This window comes from Spea bombifrons, chromosome 8 (genome assembly GCF_027358695.1).
Source record: "Spea bombifrons isolate aSpeBom1 chromosome 8, aSpeBom1.2.pri, whole genome shotgun sequence".
Taxonomy (NCBI): domain Eukaryota; kingdom Metazoa; phylum Chordata; class Amphibia; order Anura; family Pelobatidae; genus Spea; species Spea bombifrons.
The window spans coordinates 17,311,273-17,323,757 of NC_071094.1; the positions used below are offsets into that span (position 1 = coordinate 17,311,273).

The 12,485-nt window shown below is 41.7% G+C and overlaps 1 protein-coding gene across 1 annotated transcript; it reads left to right on the forward strand.

Moving 5' to 3' along the window:
- The first annotated feature begins 1,472 nt into the window (after positions 1–1,472).
- ZBTB26 (zinc finger and BTB domain containing 26) lies at positions 1,473–3,719 on the forward strand. The gene is made up of 2 exons (XM_053472752.1): positions 1,473–1,645; positions 1,971–3,719. Exon 2 carries the CDS (start codon positions 2,028–2,030, stop codon positions 3,264–3,266), a length of 1,239 nt encoding a protein of 412 aa, XP_053328727.1. The 5' UTR covers positions 1,473–1,645; positions 1,971–2,027; the 3' UTR covers positions 3,267–3,719.
- Positions 3,720–12,485: the final 8,766 nt, after the last annotated feature.

A 12,485-nucleotide genomic window follows, 5' to 3' on the forward strand; every position in this document is an offset into this window, starting at 1 on the left:
CCTCCATATCTTTTGTCCTTTAATTTTTTTCTTACTGCAGTTCTCAATTGGCATGTTCACCAGCTACTATATTACATTAGGATGATGAGATTGATGGAAGCACGTGGAGCACATGGAGCAATTGCTCCAGGGCCTTGGCACTCCAATGGGTCCATACTTCTCACCTGTCCCACGAAGCACAATCTGTTTGTGTCCCACGACGTACAGTAACGATCATCCCTCACTGACACTTCACACAAGGAAAGAACATCACCTCTTGGCCGGTAGTTTCAGTGAGGGAGGATGATTGCCAGACATCACAGGACCCTTGTCAGAAGCGAAGTGGAAAAAATTAGAGATAGGACAAAAGAAATTGCCAAAGAGGGAGGAAAGGACAGGAAAACCAGAGAAGGGGCCCTTCCTGTAAAATTGTTCCAGGGCCCATAGCTCTTTAAGATGGTGCATCAGAAGTGCAAAAAGGTTGGTACACTATTGGGCAGGTTTATCCTCTACATAAAGTTGTGTGACTATTGTGTAGAGTCACTACATGGGCTGTGCATGCAATCTGCATGTGTGAAGAACTGCATTTTTAGGGGTGTGGGAGCTTTTATTGTGTTGTGTCCCCAACCGCTGCTTAAGTACAAACTGCCAAACACCTAATTCTGTCAAGGTATGATTCCCAGGAGGGCTAATACAAGTAAAATAGAAGTACTTATTGGGGGGGGGGGTGCGCAATGGCATTTGAGGTTATTTTACATGATTAATGAATCCTTGTGTGTTGTTAACTACCAGTACTTGGACAAAATTACCAAATGTTGCGCTGTGGATACATGTGACCTGGTCGGTCAGAGGTTCTTATAGCAATTCTACATATTAAGTCCATTACAGGGGTTAAATAAAGGGAGGATGTTCAGGCATCAGTATTTCCCTTGCTGATTCTCTTTGTTCAGCTAAAGGAACCTTAGCTGGCAGAATCCATTTGGCACAACTGAATGCTAAGATGCCATTATTGTGAAAGACACAGACATTTAACCAGTTCCCTCAACCTCCCTGTCTGGTACATATGAGTAAAGCCCCCAAAAGCCTGCGCATGAGCAGTCTGACACCAAGTAATATAGCAGTTTCTGTTACTACCTCAAAGACAATAAGGACTGTCCCTTTTTCTCACATTTTGTACTCCGCTATTCAGTGTTTTAGTGACACTTCTTCTACAAACCATAAATACTACACAAAAAAACACAATGTTATCGCTACAATTAGTTTGGTAAAATCCGTGGTCTTTGCAATCATTCGGTATCTGATTGCGGAGACACAGCATCCGCTGTACAGACAGCTTTTAAATAACAATCAGGAATCCTGTATTTTCACCACAGTCACCTAAATGCGTTTTCTATATAAAGTACAGTCTCGGTAAACTAATATTGGCAACTAAAACAGATGCATAAGCCGTCCTTCGCCTCTCGCGTCTAACACTCTGTCTGGAACGGCTTCTGGATGTGTCACTTCCGGCGCGACGGCGACATGGGAGAGGAAAGCACAGAACCGTGTCAAAGGGAAATGAGAAGATGGGAATCATAACAGAGACCAGTACAGAGTGAAGGGAGGAATGGAACAGCGGAACAACCGAGAAAATGTTATGGTTTTTATTGGAGTGATGAGGGATAAGGTCTGGCTCTGAGGGGTGAAGGGAAAATTAATATAACGAGAAGTACAAGTCGATAGTACAAAGAGTTGTTAAAAATGCAGTTGTTTTGTAATGCAGCTATTTACACATAGACATTAGCACAACAAAACATATTTAACACAGTTGCATCAATTTAGTTGACTATATTGGATAGGTGATGCCATATAACATGCGGGACATAAGTAAATTGGCAGTATGAATGTACCACTGCAAATGCCAGAGTGACACAGGTGGCAAAACTGGGTTATTCTATAAGTGAATATAAGTGGTTCTTTTGGTTTTACAAAATATTTTTTTTTCTCTTCAGGTGCCATCAGGCTTTACAGGCATGGTAGAAGAAAACCCTTATTTATTACAATAAAAGATGTGTGACAGATCTGGTATCCTCCACTTCAGATTGGACAATCATGGTGACCGTATGCTAGACAGAATGAATGTCCTGCGCCAGCAAAATAAATTTTGTGATGTAACGGTGCACATAGATGATGTGGATGTGCCAGGACACAGGGTGGTGTTTGCTGCCGGCTCACCTTACCTGAGAGATCAGTTCTTGCTCAGTGATTCCCAGGAGGTACACATTTCGATTTTGCAGAATTCGCAAGCTGGCAAACAGTTGCTCCTTTCATGTTACACTGGAGTCCTTGAGTTCCCAGAGATGGAACTTGTCAATTACCTGACTGCTGCTAGCTTCTTGCAGATGAGTCATGTGGTGGAGAGGTGCACACAGGCTCTGTGGAAATTCATCAAACCCAGACAGGCTGCAGAGAGAAATGAAGTGGAGAGAAATAAAGTACAGCACACCATAGAACAAGACGAAGATGCTGAGGGAAACTTGCATCCAGATTCACCACCTGGCCACCAATCTGAAGACAGCATGGATAATGATGATATCCAGATTGTTAAAATTGAGTCTATTGGTGATGTATCCAGTGATAAAACCAAAATCTGCCAGAGCCCGTTTACGTCTCCTGAACAAACAGCATTACACTCGCTGGAGCCACAACACTCTCTAATTAACTCCACCGTGGAAAACAGAGCTGGGGAGACAGATGGCAACCCTCTGCACAGCTACACTATGTCTGATAACAGTAGTGATAACATGGGACCATCAGCAAGGGAACTGTTTGGGTCTCATAACAGGATCTTGGACAAAACCCTACAGTGGCATCACCAGTGCCCCAAGTGCACCCGTGTTTTTAGGCATTTGGAAAACTATGCCAACCATTTAAAAATGCACAAACTATTTATGTGCCTGCTGTGTGGCAAAACATTTACACAGAAGGGTAACCTCCATAGGCACATGCGTGTTCATGCAGGTATCAAACCCTTCCAGTGCAAGATATGTGGGAAAACATTTTCACAAAAGTGTTCCCTGCAGGACCATCTTAACTTACACAGCGGGGATAAGCCTCACAAATGCAACTACTGTGACATGGTCTTTGCACATAAACCTGTTCTGCGGAAACATCTGAAACAACTGCACGGTAAAAACAGCTTTGACAATGCCCATGAAAGGAACAGCCAAGATATTAGTCTGGACTTTGATGCATTTACAGGCACCCATGAAGGAAATGATATTATAACACAGAATCTACACAAATGAAATGCTTGTAAAATAAAATCTGGTTTTAAGCCTTTAAAATTGCAATCATGCACTAATGTTAAACTGTGGGACTTGTGACAGACAAGTCAAGGTGTGTCCAGTATATTTATAGTTACATTTCTAGGAGGTCAGTGTGTCAGGAGAGAGTAGGTGAGTTGGAGAGAAGCTAAGGCAATTTAATACCGATGAATGAACAGATGTGCTTCACAGGGAGCCACTAACTTTTGCTTTCAGCTCCCAAATATCAGTTGGTAGATTGCATATATTGTTTAACTGGGATTGTTTCTTTAAAATGTGTAGTGATATTGAAAGGTTGAAAGTTTCAGCTCTCTAGCTCTCCTCCAAGGTAGTGAATAAACCCCAGAGTTTGTTCATGTTTGTCCTCAGCTATACTAAACAGTGCATGTTATCTGTTCCACAGGCAGCCTTTTCACTAACACTGATTTTAGGTCAGCATGGACTGATTCCCATTTGTTGTTTTTGAGCATTCATGAATACATGCGCTGCACTGGGATACATAAGAGCAAACTTTCAGAACCTTTGTTATAAGTTAATGGACCAAACAAGGGCTAGTCTGTAAATTATGACTAAACATCCCATGATTATTTGACTAGACAGTTTCCTACCTATAGTCTTTCTCAATCTGCCTGCACCATAACACCACCCCATAAACATTTGTATTTTTACATCTGTTCTGTAAATTCTCATGTACACCTCATTCCACTATATAAATATAGCCGTTTTTCAGTATTGTATATGATACTTGTTTCCTGCAGTGTGTATCCTTAAATAGGAGTGTTGCAATGGTACTGTTTATGTTAAACAATAAAACTGTGTTGATGTTTTGGATGTTAAATTAATGCACATATGTGATTCTGGTATATATCAGAAGACGCTTCTGTTTTCATCTGGTTTGTGCTTTTTACAGAGATATAGAAGAAGATTCTATTCCAAGTAAACCCCATTCACAACAGAGACTGAACTACAAAGCTTAGCTTTTTGTCATGAGCCTTAACGGTCATTTTTATATTTTATTAAAGGTGCTGTTCCACTAAGACAAAACGTTAATTGCACCCTACAGTGTGTTAAATAAACTTTAGCCGATCTGTCATTTTATTCTTCAACAAAAGGTTTAGTCACATAAAAGTAACACAAACCTTTAAGAAACATTTTTAGTTTACAGGGCAGCATCTGTTGGTGCCTGATTTTGTGTCACAAAGTTACCCCAGCAAAGCACTATGTATAGGACAAAACATTACATGATTAAATTATTATTTGTGAGAAAAGTTTAGGGATTCCGTAATACCATGGAACGTAGACTTTGACGCAGTTATGAACCATTCGGCCCATTTAGGCTGCCCGTTTTTCTTAATATAAAGACTTAGACCTTAATCAGCCTATACCTTACTACATTTATTTAAGTATGAATGATGTTTGTAATGCTTCATTTTAAATACACTTTGTAATGCAGTGAGCCTAGATATGTGTTGGCAGTCGTAATTTATGAAAATAAACACCAAACTGCATACCTCTCTAACACAACTGATTTGCTTAAACGCACAGTACAAAAGTAACAGCTAAACAATGATGTATCACAAATGTGTGACAGATTCACTGCAGAGATTTTCTATAGGAGCAGGCCTGTCGTGTACCGTAGGTCATCTGTCTGCGTGTAAACTCCATGGGGTTGAGGTGCCAGGATTCTAGCACTAAATATACTTTTGGTAAAGTGCTGTCATCTGATAAACATCAGTGCTACTTTCGCTTAATGCTATTAATGATCAAGGCTGGATTTACATTCTAGGGGCTAAACGTACCCCTTACTGTAAAATATTTTATTTTATTTTCTATAAGGTCTGGAACTTACCTAAGTATGCTGAAGGATGAGTGAAATGTATGCTTAATGCCACCAGGGTATTTTTGGATCCCACACAAGTATGGGGATCAGCCCTGAGCCCCGTGCTGTAACATGGCTCTAAGAGTAATCACTGATCACTGACCCCTATATGCCACTCTGCCTCCAGAAATGCCTTATACCCACTTTATGCCGTGGCTCACCGTATATTGGAGTACTCTTGAATCCCCGGTAGAGGGGTGTCCTGTCCTGAATCCCCGGTAGAGGAGTAACCTGTTCATGACGGATCTTGAGTCTTGTTCCCTGTTGTGCCCTGTATTATGTATATCTTGTCTGGTTATGTTTCTTGCTTGGTCTCCCTGTCCCTTGCTTGTTATGTTTCTGCTATATACTCTGCTTAGCTTCCCTACTCCCAGCCTGCAGCATCCTGCACATGATTCCAGTGCTATGCCTCATGCCTGCTCCAGGGTGCTTGCAGGATATCTCTCTCCAGGAAGTTCTTCTCTGTTCTGTCATCATCCGCTGCTATGTCAGGGCGCTGGTATGTGGCAGCACAACCCTAGATGCCCACCGGGAGAGTGCTGTCGCCCTGCACCAGGCCCTGTCCAACTCCGCTACTGCACCGTAACTCCTCAACACAATCTTTGGGCGCTCTGGGTCATTACAGTCGTCTGTATGGACCCGGTTCCTGACAAGAAGGCATACTGGTGAGGAAAGATAAGATGAAAGCAGAGGTGATCAATTCATTGTTCTCTTCACTATACTCCCCTGAGGAATCAGTGTCAGGGATTGCACAAATAAAGGGCGTCATACTGTCACCTACCTCGTATTTATGGCTGACTCAGACCAAAATACTCTGCACCGTTGCATGTCCATTAAAATGTCCATTTGATATGAAATACAGGGTTATCACAAGTAAAAGTGGATAAGGTACTGCTGACCCAGGGTGTGTCTGACTGCCTTGGAATGAAGAAGGATTTTCTTTTGAGATGCCATCACTGTCTCAGCACCAGGAACCATGGTGCTTGACCCTGAGCGCGGCAGACCATGCACTTACTTGTTTCGCGACTGGAGGCTCAGTGGTCTCTGGGATTCTTGTCCTCTCCATGTCCCTCACAAGTATGAGTCACATTTCTGTCACATCTGTGACACATCAGCTAACTTAGGGCCTTTATGTCCAGGGTTGCTGCCAGGCTCCCTTGCTGGAACATTGCACTTCTTGCCCCTACATTACTGTTGTTTATTGCTTTATACGTTTTGGTTTTGACCTCTGGCTTTGGGCTCTGTTTTTGCCCTTTTGTACCTTCGCCTGATCTTGATTTTCGACCTTTGCTTGGCCTATGATTATTCTTTGGATTAGTCCTTTAGTACAGTGCTATATATCGTACCAGCGCTCTGACTTTAAAGAAGCTGGTGAGCCGTAGCTAGCTCTTTTTGAGTCTGAGGCAAGAATAGAAAATTGTGTCCCCCATTATATTACATTGTATCTCTTATTATTATAGCAAGACAGACACAGGCGGTGGTAAGGCATATCTCCTATCACTATATACTGTGCAAAACATTGATGGTGATACATCCTTACTCCCATCACTATATACTAACCAGAAACAGACGGTACGATGGTACAGCATAACTCCCAATATCACATCAGCATATTAACATCTCTGTGATAGAACCCTCCATCACTGGGGCCACTGGAGAGGCCTGTCAGCCAGTCACTTCTCACTTTTTAATTATATGTGCTGGTCCATTGATCCAAGCTTGTCTATTTTTTACACCAAGTAACCGTAAAATGTGTCTCATAAATATACTGTACATTAGAAAAGGCTAGCTTAAATATATAAGGGCCAGTAAGAAGAAACTATGAATGGTTGGTCAATCAGAATGCACAAGAATATGAACATTGATTCATCACAGATCAACAAAGTCAATGTTTAAAAAACAGACAAACAGAAAGCTACCAAAGTGTGATCAAGTGAAAAATGCACATTAGTATTCATTGATCCACATAGCAGGCATAGATCACAGGTTGCACACCTCTAAGGCTACACCTGGAAATGGAAAAAATACTACCACAAGTTTTGACAATGACTGGTGGTAGAATTAGTGCGTGGAAAGAGTTAACATTCTAGTGTTCCAAATACCCAGGAGTGTCTAGTTGTCAGAAATATAGGGTTTAAAGATGTCCTACATAAGACATGGGGGCAATATGACTAGATTAAAAAAACTTTTGAAATAGCAATTTCAATTTAGTTATTGCCCTATAACTAAAAACATTGGCTACTTTTAAACTCATAACAACATTTTTAATCTTTTGCAGGTTTTTCCATTAGCTGTTGTAGATGAGAAAAAGAGTTTTCAAATAAAAGAATAAACGTTTTCTCATTTTTTTACCATATTTTATTTTATTTTTTTTAATACTAAATTAGATGATATAATCATCCAGAAAACCATTGAACCCTGCCCCCATGCCACTCTTAACCCCCTATGCCACTCTAACCCCCAACTTACCAGTACTTGTAACCCGTGTTCAGACTCCCTGGTATCTAGTGGGACAGCTAGTGGTGGTCTGTGCGATCCAGACCTCTGCTGCTGGTGGTGCCCCTTGCTTAGTGGTGTTGCAGATTATGGGGCCTTTCAGAGCAGGGGTATAAAATCATGTGACAGATCACGTGACACTTTGCACACAGGTTGACTTTATTTAACTAATTATGTGACTTGTAATTGTTTGCACCAGAATCTTTTAGAATTTTTTTTTTTTTTCCTCACCGATTTTGACAATTTTGTGTATGTACATTACATGAAATCCAAATAAAAATCCATTTTAATTCCAGGTTGTAATGTTCCTTGTGCAGTGTGGGTCATCTAGGTAGATAACAATGGCACATGAAGCCATATTCTGATGCTCCCTATACTTTGAGGACCCACACAGCACAGTACCCCCAATGTAAGCAAGGAAGATAATAATGAGCTACTTTTCATAGGTTCTACAGGATACCGCTGCTGACAGAGTCCTAGTAAGGAAGACAATTGCAGATTCACCAAGCTATATGTCAACAACCCAAAAGTTTTTTTTCTCCATAGGATGGTTTACTCAAGGTTCTCTTTTTCTGTGTTTGATGTACCCAGGGGCGGGCTGGGCCGGGGGGCAATTGCCCCCCAGGCCGCCCGAAATCTAATCTAAACGGCCGCTGGGTGCTGATGCCGCCGGCCGGCGCTACTTTAATACTTTTTTTTAAAATGTAATATGGCAAGCCAGATCGGCTATTAAATGAAAAAAAAAATAGTATTAAAGCAGCGCCGGCCGGCGGCATCAGCACCCAGCGGCCGCCAAGTGATGGGAGCAGCGTGAGGGGTGAAAGCTCCGCCCCCTCGCACTCACCTTTCACCCCTCACGCTGCTCCCATCACTATGCGGCCATCAGATTGTTGGAAATCGAATCTAAACGGCCGCTGGGTGCTGATGCTGCCGGCCGGCGCTACTTTAATACTTTATTTATTTATTAAATAATTAAAGTAGCTCCGGCCGGTGGCATCAGCACCCAGCGGCCATTTAGATAAGTTTTCCAGCAGTCTTATGGCCGCATAGTGATGGGAGCAGTGTGAGGGGTGAAAGGTGAGTGCGAGGGGGCGGAGCCACTTCACTTGACTTGCCCCCCAGGCCTTAGGCTGCCAGCCCTCCCCTGGATGTACCCACGCAAATCAGAAACCCTTTTTCAGGTCAATAACATCCTAGAAACACACAAGACATAATAATTATTAATAATAATAAACTGTAAGCTCGTTTGAGCAGAGCCCTCCTCACCTGTTGTCTCTGTTATTTTGTTATGTTACATACTACTTGTTATGTTCTGTCTACCCATTGTACAGCGCTACGGAATTTGATGGCGCTATATAAAACAATAAATAATAATAATAATAATCAGTGTGAATATGTAAAAACCTATACTTAAAAACATGTTTTGCAATTGTACTTAGGATTACCTCTATACAGTAGGTGCCGCTGCTGAACAATAACCAAATTTATGTTTGGCAACATCAGTAATATGCCATATAAATATTTTGTTTTCTTCTAGAGAGCCACATACATTCCTTACATATTTATAATAGATACTATTTTTAATATGACTGGCTTAGGGGTTTTGTGTTATTAAAGGGGTGGTTTATAATTTTTAAATTTGGAAGGCTAGAGCAATAGGATGGCAAGGCACATTTTTTTAATGTAATTTTTGTAAAATATTTTTTATTTCATTTTTTTGCGCTGTTCTCAGTATAATTTAGCTAGAGACTATATATTATGGATGCCAGTGATGCCACGGTGACATCACCAAGTTGGCTATATTGTTTATTCATAGATTTTATTTATTTTGTATTTCTAATTAATGTTTTTGTATTTTATTTACATTTAATAGAAGAGGGAGAAACTTTGTTTATGACTCTCTTTCCTCCGATCTTCCTTGTACTGATCACATTGTCATAGCCTTGCACTGCTGATCGCCTCCGAAGTCCTTCTGGCAGGTGTCTGCATTGACACCTGGTGGAATACTCAATCGTGCAGTCGAGTATTCCTATTAAAATGATGTAACAGTGCTTGCACCAACAGCCATTCCAAGCAATTGTTCAGCAAGAAGCCAGTGATGCTGGTTGTCATTAGAAAATCTAAACTCCTATACAGTGGCAAGGGCATCATCGTGACCTGCAAAAAAGTCAGGACATACAGTTACATCCTAAGGGGCATCTTGGCACAACTTTTTTGGATGTACCTATGTGTCCATATGTGTGTTAGGGAGATAAACAGGCACTTTTCTTGTGGTCCCCTTTGGGGTTAAAATGCATCCTGCTCTTACATTTATGATTGTACTGTGAAACTGGACTGCCCTGCTAGCCCTCATAACATGTCTGAGGGTTGGCATGTTCTGAAGAAGAAACCTTAGTCTTGAAAGCTTGCACTCCAACTCTACCCAGCCAATAAAGATATCACCTGGACTTGTTTGTTGTATTTTCACGGTGCCATTCTTAAACCCTTCCTCCAACAGTACATGAGCTGGCTTTTCTGATAAATTTATATACTATATATAACAGCAAGCTTATTACCGTATTGGCTCGAATATAGGCCACACCCGAATATAGGCCCCACCCTTAAGGTTTGGTGCTATTTTATCCGCCAACTTTTACATACAGTCGGCCTTCTGTTATACGTTACGGGCTGCGGATGGCATTATCGCTCCTGTCGTCTGATCTCTTGAATTCGCTGTTTTTGAGCTTCTGTATTATGTCAATATGGGCTGCTCAGTTTGTATGTATATCCTACATTTCTTGTGATATGCCTGTCCTTTACTGCGTCTTTGGAAATCATCTCCTGTACCAATAAAAACTACTTCTTCAAACAAAAGTTTGGTGCTATATTAAAGAAAAAAATATATTTAAAGATACACATTAGTGGAATGGTAAAACAGTATTTTGTCTAATGAATGAACAGGAATACATGTATTTTAACATTTTTGGCATTTATCAGTTTATCAGCATATGTTATATACAGACAGAAAACTATTTTTTTTGTAAGGCCCCCACTTCTTAATACATAATGCACCTTACTTACAGATATGCCCCTCTACAACCTGCTATGCCCCTCTGCCCCCACATATGCCCCTCTGCCCCCAGATATGCTTTATGCCCCCAGATATGCCACTGTGACACCTGAGATATGCTTTAAGCCCCCTAGAAATGCCACTCTGCCCCCCCTGATATCCCACTGTGCTTCCTATAAGTGCCAACCCCCGACTTCCCAATGCACCCCCAGGTGTCTAGTGGGGCCGGCCGGTGGACGTCTTTGCGATGCGGTCAAACAACCTCTGCTGCCGGCACTTCAGCGATAGAGACGCATCGGCTGAAGTGCCGGCAGCAGAGGTTGTCTATGCACATCGCTGCATAGACCAATGCACCCCCAGACTCCCTGGTGTCTAGCGGGGCCGGCCGGTGAACGTCTGCGCGACACGCGTAGGCAACCTTCTTCTCTCCGGCAGCCGTGGACGTGTGCGCGATGACCACCACTGCCGGAACTTTCGCCTATGGTGGTGCACCGGCATGACATAACCGTAGTTCCAGCAGAGGAGGTCATCGCGCAGACATCTACGGCTGCCGGAGAGAAGGATCCTGGTCCCCCGCAGCGCTGCAGGGGATCTGGATCCTAACCCTGCTGCTTAGTGCTTACCCGCAGCAAGGGTAAATGAAGACAGAATAAAAACACCCGCCCGGTGTCGAAACTGCATGTCCCAGGCGTCGGGCGACACAAACTGCGCATCAAAAAACTGTTTGCTACATGCAGTTTGCTACATGATTTCTTACTTAGATATTGCAGATATGGTGAAATATTTTTCAATGCAAAGCTGGAATAAATTTGGGGCAAAGTTATTTGCCATATTAAGTTATTTGGGAGGAAGGAGGGCATAAAACACAAACATCATACATTTGGGTCTGAGTTACAATACCATCAAGAAAGACACTAACATAAATCACCCCCTTTGCCTCAGAATTGCTCCGAATTCACAGCTTTAAAGACAGCCAAAAATGTTGCCCACTATGGTTCCTAGCACAATGATTACAATGTAACGCTGACAAATACAGAATAGGTACTGTTTTCTTTTTCTCTGGCACCATCTACTGGTAAATCATTTCACAAATGTCTTTCCTCTTTTTAGTCAATACCCTAAAAAAATAAATATTTAAATAATCCAGAAATAGAGCATTAAAACAACAACAACAGGGTTTTTACTGGGGTTTTAAGGGCAATGAGCACTATATTCAGGTACGGTGTACTTATACTGTTTTACTTTGGTACTGTACAAGTATTAGAAGCGATGGTGGTACAACGGTTGGAGAATGACTCCCGGTTCATTTTCCTCCTCCACCCTCCCTGATTATATTGAATCCTACATTCTTAAGTATGCTACCTGTGTATGCACTGCAGTACTTCTCAGCTCAGCTTGCAAATCAGTGTGAATTTAACTTGCATAGATGCAAATTGAATAGCAGCCGCGCGCAAGTTGAATAGCAGCCATATACAAGTCAGCAAGATCAACTCATATCATCAATGCAAAAAAGTTAAGGCTTTTTTAACCATATTCTTATGTAACCATAATTGGCCATGGTCATGTACAGTATACCGGAACTGGCTCATTCATGAAAATGTACACGATAAAATCTTAATATAAAATCAGACAGAAGGCAGTAAGTGCTCTGTTAAATCTAAGGGTTGGATTCATACCCTTCTGTTTACACAAATCAAAAAGATAAGTGGCACTTCCCTTTCTCAAATAGGTCAATTGATGCCAGAACAGGGAGCAAAAATCTGACTTCTGAGTAAGC

Coding starts and splice junctions, on each gene's coding strand:
- ZBTB26 (XM_053472752.1), top strand. CDS start 2,028: ATGTGTGACAGATCTGGTATCCTCCACTTCAGATTGGACAATCATGGT.